The sequence below is a fragment of the Apodemus sylvaticus genome, chromosome 5, assembly GCF_947179515.1.
Source record: "Apodemus sylvaticus chromosome 5, mApoSyl1.1, whole genome shotgun sequence".
NCBI classification, from domain to species: domain Eukaryota; kingdom Metazoa; phylum Chordata; class Mammalia; order Rodentia; family Muridae; genus Apodemus; species Apodemus sylvaticus.
Window position 1 is genome coordinate 85,646,377 of NC_067476.1, and position 20,375 is coordinate 85,666,751.

At 36.7% G+C, this 20,375-nt stretch overlaps 1 protein-coding gene across 1 annotated transcript in view; it reads right to left on the reverse strand.

Moving 5' to 3' along the window:
• The window catches only part of Caprin1 (cell cycle associated protein 1), a 31,984-nt gene that overhangs the window by 2,229 nt on the left and 9,380 nt on the right, over positions 1-20,375 (reverse strand). Inside the window, exons 3-18 of the mRNA XM_052183109.1 lie at positions 15,962-16,024; positions 15,773-15,859; positions 12,845-13,083; positions 12,674-12,756; positions 11,495-11,632; positions 9,778-9,830; positions 9,607-9,693; positions 9,280-9,435; positions 9,087-9,195; positions 7,109-7,170; positions 6,372-6,482; positions 6,084-6,233; positions 4,928-5,078; positions 2,351-2,545; positions 1,558-1,658; positions 1,153-1,216 (exon numbers count right to left, since the gene is read on the reverse strand). Coding sequence (XP_052039069.1) covers positions 1,153-1,216; positions 1,558-1,658; positions 2,351-2,545; positions 4,928-5,078; positions 6,084-6,233; positions 6,372-6,482; positions 7,109-7,170; positions 9,087-9,195; positions 9,280-9,435; positions 9,607-9,693; positions 9,778-9,830; positions 11,495-11,632; positions 12,674-12,756; positions 12,845-13,083; positions 15,773-15,859; positions 15,962-16,024 — 1,849 coding nt within the window. The remainder of the gene's footprint in view (positions 1-1,152; positions 1,217-1,557; positions 1,659-2,350; positions 2,546-4,927; positions 5,079-6,083; positions 6,234-6,371; positions 6,483-7,108; positions 7,171-9,086; positions 9,196-9,279; positions 9,436-9,606; positions 9,694-9,777; positions 9,831-11,494; positions 11,633-12,673; positions 12,757-12,844; positions 13,084-15,772; positions 15,860-15,961; positions 16,025-20,375) is intronic.

Here is a 20,375-nt window from a genome sequence, read left to right on the forward strand (position 1 = left end):
TAACATCATACTATCAAAATTAATAAAAGCACCAGAATGAAAACAGACCTTTTTACCTAAACTGTTAAAAAGAAACTACATAACATTCAAAATTGTATAATGACTTGTAACAGGTAAAATAACTTTTTACATGCTGTTAAAACAGATATTTTAGCTATCATTTAACTCAACTTTCAGATAATATTCTACAAGGTGGGATAGAAGAACATAACCCACATTCACATGCAAATACCTTTGATACTTCAAATCAGTATTACCCAGAAGACCTTTGTTTTTTTAAAGTACTTTCTTAATGGTCAATTGCCAATAGCATTCAAATTAAAGTACTTTATAATTCCTCCTTCATATACATTTTATACATGTCATGGCCAGCCAATAACTATAAGAAACCTAATTCTTTAACCTCCTTCAATCAGAGAACCATTTAGAACTTCAGATTACATGAAATGCTACCTTTAATTTTCAACTAATTAACTCCCTGCCCATGTAAGAAATTGTTTTCCATTACTTGAAAGACAAATGAACCAAGACTCTCAAGCTTGCCATTCTTAATTTTAATGACATTCTTAATTTTAATGACATCAAGTTCCTAAGCATTTGGGAGATTTGTTTAACACTAGAAATATGTGGGTATGTACATCACTAACACTGGTCCTCAAAATGTTCAAATTCCAATAAGATATATCAATTCTAAATGGTTCTCTTAAATATAACTGTGGTTTATCTGGCCATTTAAAGGGCTTCTCAGCCTAAAATATAATATGCATGTTTCAAAAATCAAAGAGGGTAATAAGTTTATATAAATGTTCAAGCTCGTTCCAAAAATGTCTTACAAAAAGTTTCAGTAGATACTTCCTAAAAACATTTAGCAGGTTTTAAGACCTGAAAAATAAATTTCCAGTTGGAAAAACACTTTTCTGAGGCAGAGAAAATGTTCTGATTTTCAAGACAATAACAGGGAAAGTCAAAAATTAAAATTTGGATTCAAGATGAAATTTTAGAAACAGAGCATTTCATTTAATCTTTAGCAACAAGTCTGGAAAAGGTAAATGTATTCCTAACATGTAACCTACATGCGGACTATGAACAGTTCTTCCAAGGCCAGAACAGAAGCTCCACATAGGAGCTAGGATCACCACCACAAAATATTACCTCGTGGGGCTCCCCGTGGTCCACTCTGCCCAGAGCCTCGCTTGAAATTCTGCTGATATCCATCCTGAAAGACAAGCTAGTTAGTTGTGAAAGGAAAAGTAGTTTTAGTTAACTATATCTAGTCTGATAGCTTACCACTAGCAGAATACCACATAACTCCTTCTAGACACCAATGTATTACAACTAAATTATTCTTACAGAGCTTCCGTTAAGCTCAAGAATATATACACATAGTACTGTTTGGAAGGTCACTTTAAGCAAACTACACTAAGTGGCAGTCTATAATAAATGTTTAAAGAAAAGCAAAAAAAACAAACAAAAAGACAAAAGTCATATTTTATAACAATGCATGTTGCACACCAAAATATTAGCCCCAAATTTATTGGTCACCCCATATTTACATACCCGCTGGTAGCCAGAGTAGTCCCGGGGAGCACTGAACTGAGATTGTGTATAACCACTATTCGGAGTGTTTGAGAATGAAGGGCGGTAACCATCATATCCTCCTAGAATTTAGAATGAGAAAATAATTGGCCTTTCCTTATAAGGACTCGGCTTTCTTAAAGAATAAAACTGTAAGCCACACTAGTAATTCAAACTAAGTTTGAATTCCCTGCCTTGATTAATCTGTTTTAGCAATATCTAAGTCCCATCTGTCTTAGAAGATGCCACTTGCTGGGCAGCGGTGGCGCAAACCTGTAATCCCAGCACTCTGGGAGGCAGAGGCAGGCGGATTTCTGAGTTCGAGGCCAGCCTGGACTACAGAGTGAGTTCCTGGATAGCCAGGGCTATACAAAGATACCCTGTCTCCAAAAAAAAAAAAAGACACCTTTTTGTCCACCTAGGAGCACACACACAAAATCCTTAAACAAACTGTTAACTCAGAAAACCCTATAAATAAATGCATGTATAGCAACTCAACTTTTTCTCTGCCAATTTTGCCATTTAAAAAACTGTCAAAATAAGTCAGGCAATAAGGTGGCACAAGCCTTTAATCTCAGCACTCAGTAGACAGGCAGAAGAATGTGAGTCTCAGGTGACATACATTCGGTGCATGCTTCAAATGCTTAAATTATATATTAAAGGACCAATGCAGAGAAGTAACTCTCAAAACTCATGAGACATAATTCTCATTTACAAGTCAGGAAAGACTTGAAACTGCAAAAACTAATCAAAAGTTGCTTTATTGTTTGTTTACCTCTAAATCCATTGGCAGGGCCCCTGTAACCATTCATCAAGCCTCTGGCACCTCGAGACCCTCCTCGAGACACACCACGACTGTTGTAATAAGGCTGATTGCTACGTGGAAAGCCAGTGTTCTGCTGGGGGGGCTGCTGGTGGTTACCAGGCACTTGATGAGGCTGGTCCTGAGATCCATGGTAAGTGCCAACCACTGTTAAAAGAAAGGTTTATATACATAAACAAAGAATTCATTACCATTCTTTCTTCCAAATGCTTCCCGAACTATATGAAATGTCTACACTCTTCTTTTTTCACTTTTTGTTTGTTTTGTTTTTCAAGACAGGATTACTCTGTGTACCCTTGGCTGTCCTGGAATTAGCTCTGAAGACCAGGCTGGCCTCACACACTCAGAGACCCACCTGTCTCTGCTGGGGTTAAAGACATGTTCTGCCACTGCCTTGCTCCTGCACTCTATTCTTCATGTTCAGTTTATTGAATAAATTTGCCTAGTAATAGGAAATTATAACAAAGTCCCTATTCCTCCCCTACCCACTTATAAGATTAAGCTAGAGGGTCATTTCCCCAATAGTAATTCTAAACCTTTATAAGCAGAGCATACAATTCTTGCATACATATTTGAGAATAACTGACCTTTGAGCAAAAGTAGATTCCATATTCATAAGATTGATATAATCAGTATATGTCACTTTTTATTGTTAATGACCTTAATTACATTTTCTTCCAGTTATTTCACTAACTGAAACATGAAATCATTCTTTCAGTAAAGTGATTTCATATCTGAAACATTAGAAGCTTTCAGCTTAACAGCCTTTGGTGCCTATTTAAACTAACAAGTACAGCCAACTTAGAAGACTTAGAAGATGCTAAAGGCTAATTCTAAGAAGGTACACATTAGGTATGCCTTCAGACCCAGAATTCAGACCACTGTATTCCAGACCACTGTATTCCAGCCTGTTCCAGGCATAGTCAGACCCTATCTGAAAAGAGAGACTGGCACAGGAGAGGGAAAGGGAAAGAAAAAAAGATTCTTTTCCAGATGCTTTTGGTTGTTGTTTCCATGCAACAAGTTGCTAATTAATTAAATTAAATTAAATTTTATTCAAATTAATGGAAGGCTGAGAACACACCAAACAGTTTTCTAGAAACAAATTACCACTCTGGCCCACAGACACTTTACTACTCTAAAAATGATGACATAGAATAAGTGACCAGAGTAAGCTATATTTGGAGTGACAAAAATAAATATTTATAAGGTGGCATTTGCAATATAGATATGAAAGTAAAAAAAGCAACAAGTGCAAATGAATAAATTCAAGTACAAGCCTGTGACCCACACTGACTTGGAAGTACAGAACTGACTCCAAAGTTGTCCTCTAGATGCCACATGCACACTGTGGAACAAATGTGTACAACAGCAAAGTAAAGGTTTACTTTTTTTTACAAGGCCTTTACATTTTTATGAGTATTTGTTTTGCCTGTGTGTATTAGTGCACAATGCATGTATGAAAACATTCTGAATTATGACCTTACAGGCCAAAAAGGATTTCAACCTGGCCCACCAATTATAATCAATGTGCGTGTGTTCCAACACTATCGCACCATTAGGAATCAACCCAACCACCTACTGGCAAGCATCATGGCAGTAAGCTATATAAACAATGAACAGTTAAAAGTTTCCATTATTCAGGAACAAATCCAATTCCAGCAAAATTTTAATATTAATTGGTATAGTACAAAAAACTCTTGAGGACAGCCACTCTAAATAAAACTTAAAACTGCCCTAATATTGTCAAAATAAGTATGAGATGGTTGAGCAGATAAAGAGCTACAAAGTGTAGCTGTGGCATGTGTGGCATGCATACTCAACAAACCTCCATCTCTGTTTCAAACATACACACACAGAGAATATAGACTGAAAAATCACCTTTTTCAGTGTCTAGCCAGATAAGGTAGTCCTCACCCTTAACAAGGAAACTTCTCTTTCCAATGGAGACCATTAAAGAAAACCACAACTAACCAAAATGTAGGAACAGTCCCAACTGATTCATCTACAATACAACTCTCCTGGTTCCTAAGGCTTATGATCATTGTGGAAGGAGAGTTATGATTGTTGAGACAGAAGAACATGCATTTTGCTTTCAGATTCTGTCTCCTAGAAGCATCAGAAGCTACATGTATGAAGTCTCACCAACATGAATGTCTAAGTAAGACCTGAGCAAAGATATCATATAGAGATATCATAAAGAGAATGGGAGGAACCCATAAGGCCTCAATCTAGACAAAAGCTAGAGGAAACCAAGAAATGTTACGAGCAGGAGATCTAGTCTTCCTCAGCTAAGAGCACAACAACTAACTTTCCAATACCAAATGGACATCCCTAATATCATATATACAATTTACATTATATAAACTGATAAGGTTGTGATATATATTTAGGAACATACACATTTAACAACAATTCAAAAGAAAGAGGCAATGGGAAGTTTCAGAAAAATAGCATTTTAATCTCATTACAATCCAAAAACCCAAAAATTTAAAAAGACTGAAAACAAAGTCACCCTGGCCTTCTTACCCGTTTGCAGCTGGTCTTGTTGAAGCTCTGTTTGTTCCACTTGATGCGGCTGACTGGAAAAACTCTGGTTATAACTGGCCTGGTACTGACTCTGTTGTTTTAAAGTCTCTGGTTCGTTAACAGGAGGAACTGGAGCATTCATATTGAACACCTGTAGCAAACCAAGTACATGAATGATTGGTTCATGCCTTTATTTTTGGTTTAGACTTGAATCTCAGTTTAGCCTTCCCTTCAAATTAACTTAACCCACCCCCCAAAAAATCCAAACACACACATCAAAACAAAAAAGTTTTCCGCTGGGCGTGGTGGCGCACGCCTGTAATCCCAGCACTTGGGAGGCAGAGGCAGGCGGATTTCTGAGTTCCAGGCCAGGCTGGTCTACAGAGTGAGTTCCAGGACAGCCAGGACTACACAGAGAACCCTGTCTTGAAAAATAAAAACAAAACAAAACAAAAAAAAAAAAAGTTTTCATGTATATATCACTGACTTTCTTGATACCATGTTAACTAATTTAAATTTTACTCTTATTAATAAATGAAAAAGGTCTTAATCCTTCAGGAATTCCTTTGTGCACTAACTAGTTCAACTGTATTCTAGGTTATAATACTTTTTCTAAAAATTATACGATTTAAAGATAATTACTGATAAAGGAGTGAAGTATATAACATCAAAATATTACTTTCAAACATTTCAGCAAAATAAAGATTAAGCTAAAAGAGCAAAATGTAAAAAATTATATAACTAGGTAATAGCTCCACCAGTGCTATATTATACTTTTTGTTTTAAAGATGTAGTGTGTGTTTTATGTGCATAAGCTGCACATGTGGAGGTCAGAGAATAACTTTTAGAATTCAGTTTTCTTCTACCATGTGAATTCCAAGGACTAAACTTAGGATATCAGACTTGGTAGCAAGACCCCTTCCCACTGATCTCCCTCTCTGGCTCTCTTTCATTTTGTTTAAACTTTGTTAAAACTTTTAACCTTTGGAGTAAAGCTAACAAATATAAATGAGTGAATCATAAGGCTCAAATATATCAACAAGAAGCCTAAAAAACACAGTTTAGTGATCAGTAAAAATAACACATAATTACAAGCTGTAGCTCAGCTCCATTTAGTGTGATTCATAGTATACACTAGAAAGTGTTAACTGCTCACCGTCTGCATGGATTGGAATGGAGCTGCATTTACATTGATTCCACTGCTATGCAAAGGTTTACTTGTCCCAGCCTGGAACACCTGAGGCTGAGAAGCAGCAGGAAGGGATGATGATGCTGTAGTCTGGTCTGTATTTAAAGATATTGTTGCCTAAACACAAAGCAAACAAGTAAATGCACTTTAGTGGTAAACTATTTTATACATGTTAATAAACATAAAATAAAATAGGAACAAAAAGAATCACATTATAAAGTACCATGCCAATTCATGCTTAGTAACAGAACTTGCCTGAATCTGATCAATTGGCTCCTTTTGTGGCCGCTGCTCTGCAGCATGAGACGGCTGGTACAAGGGTTGAGATGCTGTGTACCCCTCGCTTGTGGATGAAACCAAAGGAACCTAGGCAGAAATAAAGACCTCAAACCTTATTTGCTTCATAAAAAATTTAAAGACAAACAAATTATACCAACCCTAATACAGATGTTAAGGGAAAGAGAATTTCTCTTTTAATTTTGAAACTAAGATTTTATACATTACTTGCTGGATAGGTGGCACACACCTTTAATATCCCCAGCACAAGGGAGAGGGCAAGGAGCAGGGAGAGGTGGCAGATCTCTGTGACTTCAACTTCTACATAGCAAATTCCAGGCCACTAAGGACTAAATGTTTAGACTTTTTCTCAAAACAAAATACAATTGCAAACTATATTGATATTTAAATCTCAAAGTAAAACTAAACCTTTGTCTAGTAAGTATAAAGTCCTAACTTGTAAAATAGCTGTTTTAGATACAGACAATTGTTCTGTTCTAATGCAAAAATGTTGAAAGAAAAAGTTCTTAGACAAGGTCTAAGCATGAAAAACTTTAGTTACCAAAAGAAAAGCAAATACAAGCATGGAAATAGTGCTAATAACTACCAATTGCCAATGAATTTGTAACTGAACATTTAAAAAGTAACCAAATGCATCGCTGACTAAGAAAGAATCTTAGGTAACAAGCCTAATGAATGTTCTTGTTCATTCTTACCTGTGTGGCTTCCGGTTGTACAGGAACTTGATTCGATTGGGCAAGTCTAGATTCAGAATGAACTACAATATTAAGAAAACTGTTACACAAAATTCAATTTCTTAAATATTATCTAAATTATAAATAGTGTAATGGGCAAATTTCTATAACTGATTAACGAACATTTTCATAGCAAGAAAAGAAATTACAGACTATGTCTAAGATTTCAGCTTTCAAATTAGAGCTTTAGTTTACTGGCTATGATTATAATTTGCTCTCATAGTTGCTTTTATGGAAAGAGAAAATGTAACAAAAGTTATCAATAAGACAGTAACAGATAATTACAACCAATGTCAACTTTTTGAGAAATTCTACCTCTGAAAGAAGGACTCTGAAAGTTTGATTTCCTGGTTGTTACAGCCTGATTTCAAACCCCCTAATTAACCTGAAAATCTGGTCCTGGAAGGACAGCCCTGCAGGTAAGAGCACTGGCTCCTATTCAAGGAACCAGAATTTGGCTTTCAGCATCCACAGCAGGTGGGCTCACAACCACCTGTAACTCCAACATCAGGTGATTCAACACTCGATGTGGCCTCTCTAGGCACCCAAATGTTAGATTTCTTTCATGCTTCTTTATACTTTGATATATTCGGGTGGGAAGAACAAGATCAAAATTGCTAATGTCCTATACATATCCACTCAATACAACACACTGATTCTTATTTGCTACTTTAATAATAAAGAATTGACTGTCTTGTTCATCTCTTCCTCTCATGCATCCCCTATATAGGGGAATCAGAAATCCTCCCTCAAGAGCTTCAAGCACCCACACAAGCTGTTATTATTATTTTTATTCTTAAGATTTTTAAAACTGAGGCTCAGCATTTAAAAGCACACAGGAAACTCACAACCTCTTAAAACCCCAGTTCTAAGGAATCATCCTATAGCCTCCAAGAACACCTGAACTCACATGCATATCCACAGACTCATACAAATAAACTTTTAAAAATGATTTTTGAGGGTTGGAGTGATGGCTCAGAGGTTAAGATGCTCTTCCAGAAGTCCTGAGTTCCATTCCCAGCAACCGCATGGTGACTCATAACCATCTGTAATGAAATCTAATGCCCTCTTCTGGTGTGTCTGACAGCTACAAAGTACTCATACAAATAAAAAAAAAAAGTTTGCTTATAATATTAAAAAAGGATTTTTGAAATACACCACACAAAATCTCACTAACACAAACTGTAACAACTGTTAATACTAGTAAGAGCATCAGAAGAGAGGAGGAGGTTAATTCATAAATGAAAAAAAAACAGTGTGCAGATCTCTGCAGCACTGCAACTTTATGTTTAGATGCTGTGTTCAGTTTGCAAAAAGTCATCAATTTTGTATTATCAATTTTGTATCATCAATTTTGTATTATCTATGCCAATAAAAACGCTACAAGAAATGATAAAAAAACTAGTTGTTAACTTCTTACAGGACAACATTTTACATCAAATTAAAGTCCTCAAAACAAAGCATTAAAAATTGGGCAAAATTGCCCGGCGGTGTGGCGCATGCCTTTAATCCCAGCACTTGGGAGACAGAGGCAGGTGGATTACTGAGTTCGAGGCCAGCCTGGTCTACAGAGTGAGTTCCATTACAGCCAGGACTATACAGAGAAACCGTCTCGAAAAAAACCAGGAAAAAAAAAGGGCAAAATTAACTTTCAAAATCTCTGAAGTCTATAATGCATCTTTTATTTCCTCTCATAAGATTATTGCTGAGCTAGGAGAGGCTAAAAACACAGACTTTGGAAAGTGTAAGATGGTCCAGAGAGTACAATAGCAGCACACCCGCCAGCCTGAAGACCCAAGTTTGCTCCTCAGAACCCACATAAAAGGAGAGATTGGTATTCCTAAGTTCTTCAGACAACATACATATGCCAAATATGAAAATAACACGCACACACATTTTTTTCTTAAAAATTAAAACTTTTAGAATCATCATTACTAACCCGGAGGGCAAACCAGCTGAGGCATATCCATGTTTTGGGTAGGGTTCATAGGTTGTGCTGACACAATGGCAGGATCAAGCGTCTGATTTTCAAAATCCAACATTGAATCCTACAAGTCAGGATATAACTGAATTACATCAAACAACATACATTTAAATTTACTATTAATGGTTCCTTACTAAAATATACCTACCTGTATGAAATTATAGGGCCCCTGCATTTGTGCCATAAGATCTTGCACACGCTGTCTTCTCACAAGTGGATCTGACTGGGCCACGGGAGTCAAAGAGTGGGGCTCTGGTACTGAAGGAGACGCAGCCTGGGGCTGCTGCTGGAGTGAGTTTACAACCTAAAGTAGAATAGAGAGAAAAGAAAATACTATATTCATGGCTGTTTCCCAAACACTAAATGTCTATTATATGTCAATAATACAAAAGATGAATCACCTATTTTTTCCTCAGAATAGCTAGAAATCACTAAAGTCAAATGATAATAACCTCACAATTCAAAGAACTTTTACCTCAACTGTTTCAACTGCCCACTCATCCACTTGCTCCTTCTCACCACTGCTGAACTGTGTTTCCGCCATGAACTGCCTATTGACATACTAAAAAGAAAAGTCACTGTTTGGGATGTCTGTTGGAAGGGTAGAAATGTAAAGGTGGTACTAAATGTTTTTAAGAAATCGTACCTCTGTTGATTCAACCTCACTTTGCTCTGTGTATTCTTCTGTTGGCTCAGGTTCTAAAGTTAAAAAGGAAATATAGCAGAAAAGATTTACTTAGGTAAAGAAAACTATAATAGTGGAAACCAGTTATATAAATCTACAGAATGTTCAAGGAACCTAAGGGGACACACACACACACACACACACACACACACACAAGTCAAACAATATTAGGCTTGTCAACTGTAACAAATGTACCTCTAACAGGAATGTTGCAGTAAGGAAGTTATGCAATTGAAAAGGCAAGACAGGTAGCAATTAAAAAGCTTTTTTATATAAATAAATGTTATGCATATATGTATGCCTGTGTACCAGGCATATATAGTGAAGAGGGTGGCAAATGTCCTTACAGATAGTTGTGAGCCATTCTGTGGATCGCTTAGAATCAAACGCTGGTCCTCTGCAGGAATAACCAGTATTTTTAACCCCTCTTTTGATCATTTAACTATGAACCTAAAACTGCTTTTAAGAAAAGTCTCTAGCCAGTCCGATGGTGGCACAAGCCTTTAATCCCAGCACTCAGGAGGCAGAAGCAGGAGTGTGAGTATCTCTGTGAGTTTGAGGTCAGGATGATCTTCAAAGTGAGTTGCAGAACATCCAGGGCTATTATACAGAGAAATCCTGTCTTGAAAACGAACAAAAAAATAAAGTCTGCTTCCTGTGTAGTGGAACTGTAAAGGCATGTGCCACCATACCCAACTTGATGCATACTTTTAAACTTAACTAACACTCAGTAGGTAGAGGCAGGCAGATCTCTAGGAGTTCCAAGCCAAAGGAAGCTAAATGCTAAGACTGTCTAAAAGAAAGGAAAAAAACAACAATAAACTCTGCATCTATTAGTAAAAGCACAAAAAGTAAAACCACAAAGAGTGTCTTTCCTATATTCTACCAACAAGCAGTCTTCCCTTCTAGCTTCAGCATAGTAGCACTAAAAGAGTAATGCACACCATACACCCCTCACACATTCAATAGAAAAAAGTTTGCAGTAATTACCCCAAGTTAGATAGCTGATGTTGTATGTTTTTACCTTAAGCAATCCAGTTCTGAACTCATACTTTATGAACTATTAACAAATTTTTTGTAGTATTCAAACTGTATTCAATCTTATTCATCAACTTAATTATCAAGAAAGTACTCAGGATGTCTAGTCACACTTGTGTTTCAATAGGATGCTAAACATGAACTGCAAAAACTCCTTAGCCAATGAGTTTACAGTTCCAAGCCATAGAGTTCTATACACAGTCTTAAAAAAGAAATGATAACTAACACTCAGTAGGCAGAGGCAGGCAGGTCTCTAGGGGTTACATATATATACACTTCCAATATAGTTAACATACTATGTGTTGGTATGGTGAGAAGTAAAACAGATCAGAAAAAAAAAATCCTTACAACTGCCCCTAAGCCATACTCCTCCTACAACAATACTAAGTAGGCAAGGAAGTTAACAGTTTACTGTGATCAAGCCCTGTAAGATAGGTGATGGATTCTGAATACTTCAGAATGCTGAATGTACTTTCATGTTTAAAAGGTATTTGAGTATACAGATTTTACCTGTGTGTGTGTGTGTGTGTGTGTGTGTGTGTGTGTGTGTGTGTGTGTGTGTGGCGCGCATAAATAAATGAGAAAAAAGGAAATTCAGGCCACAGCCAGAACTAACACTCATATCCACTCAAATACTCACCAGTTTCAGCTACCTGATCTTCCACTATAGGTGCTGAAGGTGCCTCTTCCTCCTCACACAATCCATTCTGATGATTGTGAGTGCTGTCAAAGTAGTTTGACTGAAAAACACGCTCAACGATTTCCTTTAGAGCTTTATCTAAAAAATAGATTACAATGTTACACTGACGATTTGATTTGAAAAAAAATTTTGAAAATTTGAAAAAAAATATTCTACAAAAGAAGTAAAAAAGTAGTATTAGTAAAACAACCACATACACAAATACATAAAACAAATTACAACATGATAGGAATGAAAAAGGAGCCTACCTAAACTACTGTACTAAGCAAATAAGGAGGGAATAAAGCTAAGATTATTCACCCAATAAAGACTTCTGCTGAACATACTGTGTTAGACATGTTAGGCACTGGAGAAGTGGCTTAGGGATTAAGAGCACTTGCTGCTCTTGCAGAGACCAAAGTTCAACATGGGTTGGCTCCCAAACATCTAAATGCCAGACCCAAGGGATATGATGCTCTCTTATGGTCTTCTCAGGTACCTGCACTAACATTATTATTCATATAGACACACACACACTCACACACACACAAAATTAGAAATACATCTCTCTTTCTGGTTTTTAGGATAGGGTTTCTCTGTGTAGCCCTGGCTTTACTCCAACTCACTCTGTAGACCAGGCTGGCCTCAGAGACCCTCCTGCCTCTGCCTCTCAAGTGCAGGGGTTAAAGGTGCACACCACTATACCCAGCTTAGAAATAATCATTTAAAAAAAAGAAAAAAAATCAATTAAAACACTATAAAAAGGCAATCCATGCTCACTAATTTTTGTCTACCAGAAGGGGTATCAAGATAAAAAACTGACAAAATTACATGGTGAAAAGTAAGAGGCTGGACCTAGACAGGCTGAGATCTCCAACCCTTCCCTGTATAACTACCGAACAAGCTGACAGGAGGTAGATAAGAGGGAAGTATTTCATGGCAGAAGAAAAGCCATCTACAAGTCTTGCTCTAAGAAGGTACCAAATATAAAAAGAAACAAAGAATGTCACTGAGGTATGCCAAAAGAGAATGCATAAAAATAAATGCAAACTGTTATTTATATATTTGCAAAATGCCTTAAACAGAAAATATATTTTAAAAATTCCTGACTATAAAATCAGAATTATCTGTGATACTCACAGGTTGTTCCACATACAGGCTTTTCTTTCCCTTCCAGCAGATCCCATAAGTGAATGGAGGCGTGTTCATACTGCTCATTTAGCCTTGTAATAATAAAGAAACAGTTAACTACCTTCCAACCGCCAATGAGGGCAGTATCTCTTAAGATTCTGTTACCAGATACCATCATACCTTAAACTCATGTCACGCTCAGGGTCTACTAGCTTGTAGAATTCATCCAACAATGACAACTCCTCTTCAGAAAGTATTGGCACTCCACTCAAACCTTGTTTCAGATCAGTTCTCACATCGTCATCTCCCAGCTTATCCAACACATACTGTAACTCAAGTACAGTTTTTAAGCGCTTCTGTTCTGCTTCTTCTCTCATAAGCTGTTCCCGACGTGCTGTCTTCTTTATTGTTTTCTGAATCTGTCAAAGAACATAAACAGGAGACAGAGTCGAAATTAAGTACATTCTATGCAAGAACAAGTCAAAAATCCACCACTTCCTCCTTGCTGAAAACAATTACTGATGATATCAGAAAGGAGTTCAGTACTTGAAAAATAATGAATAAAATTCTGTCTTCATGAATGAAGAATACTGACAAAGAAAAGGAGACCCAAGTAAGTTAGGTGAAAGATGCCATTTTCCCCCCTCAATTCCCCCATCTTTCCCCTTGAAAGGCTGAAAGGACAGCATCAAAAGTCATGTTTTTCCTCTCCTCTTTCACGTTAGCATGAGCTTAGGGATAGAGAAAGGTAAAGTCCTGTCAAGAATCAAGGCACTGTTTTCCTTCATTCTTTCCCACCATCTCAAATTTTCTGACACAAAAACCAAAATGGAGCTATACATACAAAACCTATAGTTTGGGGATTGCAGAGTTAGCTCAGGGTTCAAAGAGCACTCACTGTTCTTTTAGAGGATCCAGGTTGATTCCCAGCATCCATAGTATATATTCCCAACACTACATATGTAATTCCAGTTCCAGGGAATCTAAGCCCTTTTCTGGTCTCCAAATATATGCACCCATGTTGTACATAGACACACATGTAGCAAAAATACCCATAAAAACAGAAATCTTTTTTAAATTTTTAAAACTTAGAAAGGAATAAATAATGAACATTGTAAATAAGATAATTTATATTGGCAGCAGAGGAGGTAAATGGTATTACAGCAATAACGTATATAAACAGGGCTAAGGTCTAATTTAGGATGGGCAAGTAAGCTTACAAGGTGAAAATGTCGTCTACTGAAATGGAGGAGCTTCTCACTGCTGGGAGAAGCAGTTTAAATGAGGAAGGTCTTTCATAGGTAGCTGGAGGCAGAAAACAGGAAGAGAAGTAGGAATGTGAAAAAAACAAAAACAAAAAACCTGCCCAAAAGAAGTAACTGCAGTGTTTCTGTGTGTGTACAACATGCACATGTGTGAACACATGCACACACAAACATCTGGAGGCCGGAAATCTCAGGCATTCTTCCTGAGATACCATACACCTTAGGTACCTTTTTGAGACAGAGTCTCCCTGACCCCAGAGATATGCCTGTCTTCATCTCCCTAGAGCTGAGATTATAACCAAGTGCCTCCACACCTGGCTTGAATATGGGTTCTTGGGATCTAATTCAGGTCCTCACTTTAACCAACTCAGCAAATTCCCTAGCCCAAAGGCTTCTTTTATGATAAGTTTAAGAGACATATCAGCTCAAGTAGGGAAGGTATAAATACTGTAGATTAGAACTAGGCTAAAGCTACTATTTGAAAAAATATATCAAAGGATCAGAGTAAATTAAATGCATAACATCTTTTTTGAAAAATGAACTATTTATAAAGCAAGGAAGTGTGAAGGAGAAAGAAGGGTTCATTAAGCTTAAAGTTCTGACATAAACCAAGTATCGTCCACTTGGTTACTATGGTTTCTGTGTTACCCCATACCTGGTATTCCTGTATTGCAAATTTAAAGACCTAAATTCTGAAAGGTAAGTCTTTAGCTAATTACTTGGGTCTGGAGAGCCCCACCCTGATGAACCAGTAAGCAGTTTGTAGAAGTAAATCACACTCTTTGTTCTTCCCTCTTCTACCTGGTGAATGCAGTTCTAGGGCCCAAATCAAATGCCAATGCCTTGGTCCCGAACTCCATTGTCTCAGTGAAATACTTTTTCTCTGTTACAGATTGCCCAATCTTTGATATTCTATTACAGAAGCTTGTATCGGCCCCTATAGGCTCATATATTTGAATGCTTAGTTATCACAGAATGGCACCATGTGCAAAGGATAAGGGTATATAGTCATACTGGAGTTAAGTGTGGCCTTTGAGGTTTCAAATGGCCAAGCCAGGCCCAGTTCTCCTCTGACCCTGTGGAACTAGGTGTACAACTTTTCCAGTGCCATGCCTGCCTCTGTACCACCAAGCTCCCAGCCATAAATGACTAAACCCCTAAAACTTTAAGCAAGTCTCAATTAAATGCTGTCTGCTGTGATGGGGCACCATGACCAAGTCAACTCATCAAAGACAGCATAAAACCAACTAAGGCACTGGTTAAAAATTCAATTACCAAAATATACCTTCTATACTCAATTATAAGATGTGATAATAAAACAAAGTGCTGGAAATATGTATCGTATAAGCATACCTTTATAAAAAGAGAACATTATTATTTAGTAGGTTAGAAAACTAAGGTGCTGTGATGGTTTTTACCCAACTATTTTTGTGTGAAAATGTAATATAGGAACAGCAAACTTAGGTAACTTGGTCAATGTCACATGATTACTAAGTAAAAGTAATGTCTGTCAATCACTTAAAACAAGTGAATCTCATTCCTGAATCAGTAATCAGAGCTTAGTCTCCTAATTCCTGTTGGAATTGTCTCTCATCATGTAAAAAGGGTTTTTCACTGTACCAAATCAAAGCTAACCTGGTATTTCCCACATGTATTATTTTTTAATTAGCATACAAAATGACAGGTCTCCTGGTATTTTATTTAACTCAGCCCTTTCCAAAATCAAAAGTGTTTTCAGTTATCCAATTTCTACTCCTTGCAGAGAACTCAATAGTAGAGACTAACCCGAAATAAGTTTCCACTTAGTTTTTATTTAATATTTTACACATTATGTTTTACTTACATCTTGACTTAATGCCATGAAACTCCTCTGTAATTCCTTTGCAAATTCCAAATTATTTGTAACTTCCTGGTACTTAGATACGGCATCCTGAAATGACAAATCAGAGCACACTTTTATAAGAAACCCAACCACAAAATATTGCTTTAAAATAATGAGCGTCAAGTCTTTATTAAGATGTGACGTCATTACCAGCTGGTCTTGGTTGAGCCTTTCCCCTTTATTCATTCGTTCCTGGTAATCATCAAGTTTACCCTACATGAAAGAAAAGAGAATGATTACATTTATCAGTTTAACCAGGCCAAATGTGAAAACCTAAGATAAATATTTCAAGTCTACTTCAAATTTTGCCTTAACTTTCAGGTGTATTATAGCTTAATATATTTATCTAGCTCACGTTTAACAGTAAACTCAAATACCGACCATTCCTGAATCATAACAGATATCAAATACTGTATGTAAGCAAACAAAATATTGCTTATTCTTTAGGATACTCAAAAACAAATGCCATCATAAGCAAGACATGAGTGAGGGTCATGGTATGGCTAAAGTACTTTTCTACACAACTGTACATACTGGACATGTGTAAAGCTAAGTATTTGTGCTTCTGTCTATCCTCCCATCCTTCAAAGAACTCATGTAAATAGATGGCATAAAGCTTCATTTCCTAACGAACTCACTAGTAAGTTTATCCCATTTTACCTTAAACAGCAAAAAGCTACATGGTCACACTTTCCACTGCTCCTATGCAATTGAGCAGGGTTTCAACAATCCTGTCAAATCATCTTTTTTTGGTAAAGATGAGAACTTAGCCAGGCATAGTGGCACATACTTTAATCCCAACACTTGGGAGGCAGGTCATCCATGAGCCTGAGGCCAGCCTGGTGTACATGCTGAGTTCTAAACAGCCAGAGCTACAAAAGAGAGCCTGTGCGGAATTAAAAAAAAAAAAAGGAAATAAAGAAAGAAAAAGAAAAAAGAAAGGAAAAGAAGAAAGCTAGCTAGCTTAAAAGGTTTCCAGGTTTTTACTATTAAAGATCACCCTCACAAAAGATAATCAGAAAATGAAATAGTGTCAAGAACTCAAATCACTACTGTAAAGAACTGGAGGATAAAAAAAAATAAAAATCCAAATTAAAGGAAAAATATTTCAATTATAATCGCATACGGTTCTCCTTGACAATAAAGTGAAACCAAGTAAGAGCAAAGAAAGTCCAGGTAAAGATCACTAAGAACATCAGAAACCAGGTGTGAACTCAGTAAGGTCAAAGTATAACTTTCTTTACACCAGAAATACTTGAGCTCATTCAGCCCTTCTAACCACTTTAAAAGCCAATAAATTAACACTGGAGGTAGCTAAATGAAGACAATCATTAGACTACAAAAGGCTAATAAAAAGAACTTTTAGATGAACCATTCCTCAATGAAAGCCTTCATACTGGCTGGCAATCAATTTTGTATTATCACAAAAGCCTACTACCAGGTGCAAAGGCATATGCAAACAACCTCAGAACCTCTGTCAAACAATGCTAGTCACCTGCCTCTGGCACTTCCTTCCCTTTTAGTTTGGAGGGTGGGAGCTTGACCCAGGGGCTTCTGCACATGGCGAATTGCACTCTAACACTAAGGTACTTTAGCCTCAGCCCAGTTCATTCTTCATCAAGTAAAAAACTAGGTTCAGCCAGGCAGTGGTGGCACACGCCTTTAATCCCAGCACTTGGGAGGCAGAGGCAGGCAGATTTCTGAGTTCCGAGGCCAGCCTGGTTTACAAAGTGAGCTCCAGGACAGCCAGAGCTACACAGAGAAACCCTGTCTGGAAAAAACAAAAAACAAAACAAAACAAAACAAAACTAGGTTTGATTTGCTTTTAATTATAAGTTAAAGATATTTTTAACTGTTTAAAATATTTTCACCTCATTCTCTTAATTTAGAAATGGAGAAGATAACTGAAATATCAGGCCCAGTATATAATAAAAAGTTCTGAACTTGGGGGCACTTGATTAGCTTATTTATTTCTGGTAATTCTTTTTCTGTTATACATTTTTTCATTGATACTTATATTTGGGCATAGATGTGTTGTCTGTACGTGTGTCTATACAGTGCCCACAGAGGCCAGTAGAGGTCATCAATCCCTGGGACTGGAGTTACAAAAGGTGGTGTGCCTTTATGTGGGTACTTGGAATTGAACTATTACTAACATAGATATAAATGCACAAGCCATATTAATTTGAGAAGCCAACATTTTTTCAAAAAAGAAGGATTGCTACAATAAAAAATGTATTCACTGTGAGGGAAGATGTGTATGAACTATACAACAATCTCAAGAAAATTTATCCTATCAGAATTTTAAAAAACAGACCAGTTCTTTGGTCACAAGTTCCTGAAAGAGGGGAGAGGGAGGGAGGGAGGAGGGGAGAGGGAGGGAGGGAGGGACGGAGGGAGGGAGGGAGGGAGGGAAGGAGGGACAGACTAAGAATATAAAACAAATGAAGGCCCTGTAATAGTTTCTTTGTAGCACTCTGTGACACTTTCTACACTTAAAATATAAAACTACCTCCAGGCTCTAGTTGTTTTATCAGCATATACAACACAGGATCACTGCACTAAGACAAAACTATCACCAAGAAAGATGAGCTAGAAAGAAACTCTATTCACTAGTACATAAAATCAAATCTCTATAAAGCAAAGACTCAGCTATTCTAAGTCAGCAATTCGTGAAGGTTAGGGTTAGGGTTAGGGTTAGTCCTCAAAACAGCAACATCAACTAGGAAAACTTTTAGAAATAAAAAACATGGCACCACCCTCTACCTAATAAACCAGAAACACTATGCTGGGGTCCAGCAATCTGCATTTTATCATGGTCTCTGTGATACTTTACAGGGCTACGTTTGAGACCCATGTAAATCAAACATAGTAATTTCTTTGTAACAGTCCAGTAGAACCTGGAAATTTTAATTTATTCTGAATCAGATATATATTTTCCTGATCTGAGAATCATCACAAGGCAAGTCAAATATAGAAACCAGTTGCTTAAAGGTTCCCTATAAACAATTTAGAAATCATGGTTTTGCTTTCTAGACCAACTTATAATTTAACCCAGTACTACTTCCTAAGGAAAAAAATCAGTTATGAATACTTGTTATTTGCATTAAACTGAGAAAGGGACCTGTTGGGTCCCCAATTCCTTCCTGTTTTCTTCTTCCCAAGTACCCTAAGACAAGCAGCTGTTTTATATACATTCCATGTCATGGTTCACCACATTGCAGCCAAATGAACACATATTCAAACAAGAGCCAAAGTAAATCTTTTTCTTCCTTTAAGTTGATTTTTTTCAGGTATTTTTAAAAATCATAGCCATGGAAAGCAAATTCACACTGACTAATTACCACCTTTTACTGAAAAGTAGTACTTCTGTTAAACCTCGGTAAAAAGCTAAACTACCAGAAGTTAAAAAGTGGTTTATGATATAATTCAGTAATGAATGTGAAAAACTTGTACTAGACAAAAAACCTTAACAGCATTTTCTGTTATTTTAGAAAATAAAAATAGCTTGCCATGCAAGTAAAGCTAAATACTAAGTACCACCCTTCAATGGTAAGGAAAAAGATATAATTAATTCCCTACCCAACACTACCAGTCACCTTATCTTTGAAACTGACTAGAAACAAATGACACACTACCTTAATGCTTTTGCTCCCATTTTCACTTCCAATTCAAAGTTCAACTAGAAATCTGATGCCCTCTTCTGATGTGCATGAAGAAAGAGCACTCATGTACATTTGGGTTTAAATTTCACAGTATAAAGTAAGTTAATGAATTTAGGATTACAAATTGATGAATCTGGCTACACTAACAGGTCAAAGAAAACAAAAAGGCGGAAGATTAGTAAAATAAAAGGGAGTTCTTCCCTGAAGCCAGAGCATAGCCACCTAAAATAGTTATAAAAACAAATAGTTTTAAACACAGTGGGTAGTAAGCCTTTTTCTCCCTGTAAAATGGAGCTATATTGGTAGCATAAAAATGAAACCTACCACAATACTAATAATTAACACTCATCTGTCCGTGCTGCCTTGAAACACCAATTGTGGAAGTCAAATTAAGGTTTCTTTTTCAACTACTACATATTCTGAAATGTATTAAAGTTTCTCATTTATAGTACAATGAAGAAGATAAAATTCAAGCATTTCCCAAAATAACAAATCTATTAAGAGAAACCCTATGACAGAAGTACAACTATATTCAGAAGTCAAGCTTGTATTACAGAGAAATAACTACACCAAGTACTCTTCTGTACTATTCTAACGCCAGTTTCTTCTGTCAAGAGCCAGCAGTACTATGTGAAATTCGAACTTATCAGAACTTATAGTGCCTCACCTTACCAGTGAGGCACTATTATCAATCATGTTTCCATCCTTTCCAAAGAGTTCTGTCATCACCTTCAAAACCTCTTTACTGACATAGATTTTTAAAATCAATCCAGCAAGATGGGTATCTGTGACAAATGTGATTCCAAACTTTACTATTACAGCCAACAATCCCACTAAGGAACCATCTTAAATTTTTTTATCTGTCTCTTATGTGTATGGGTACTCATATGTATATGCAC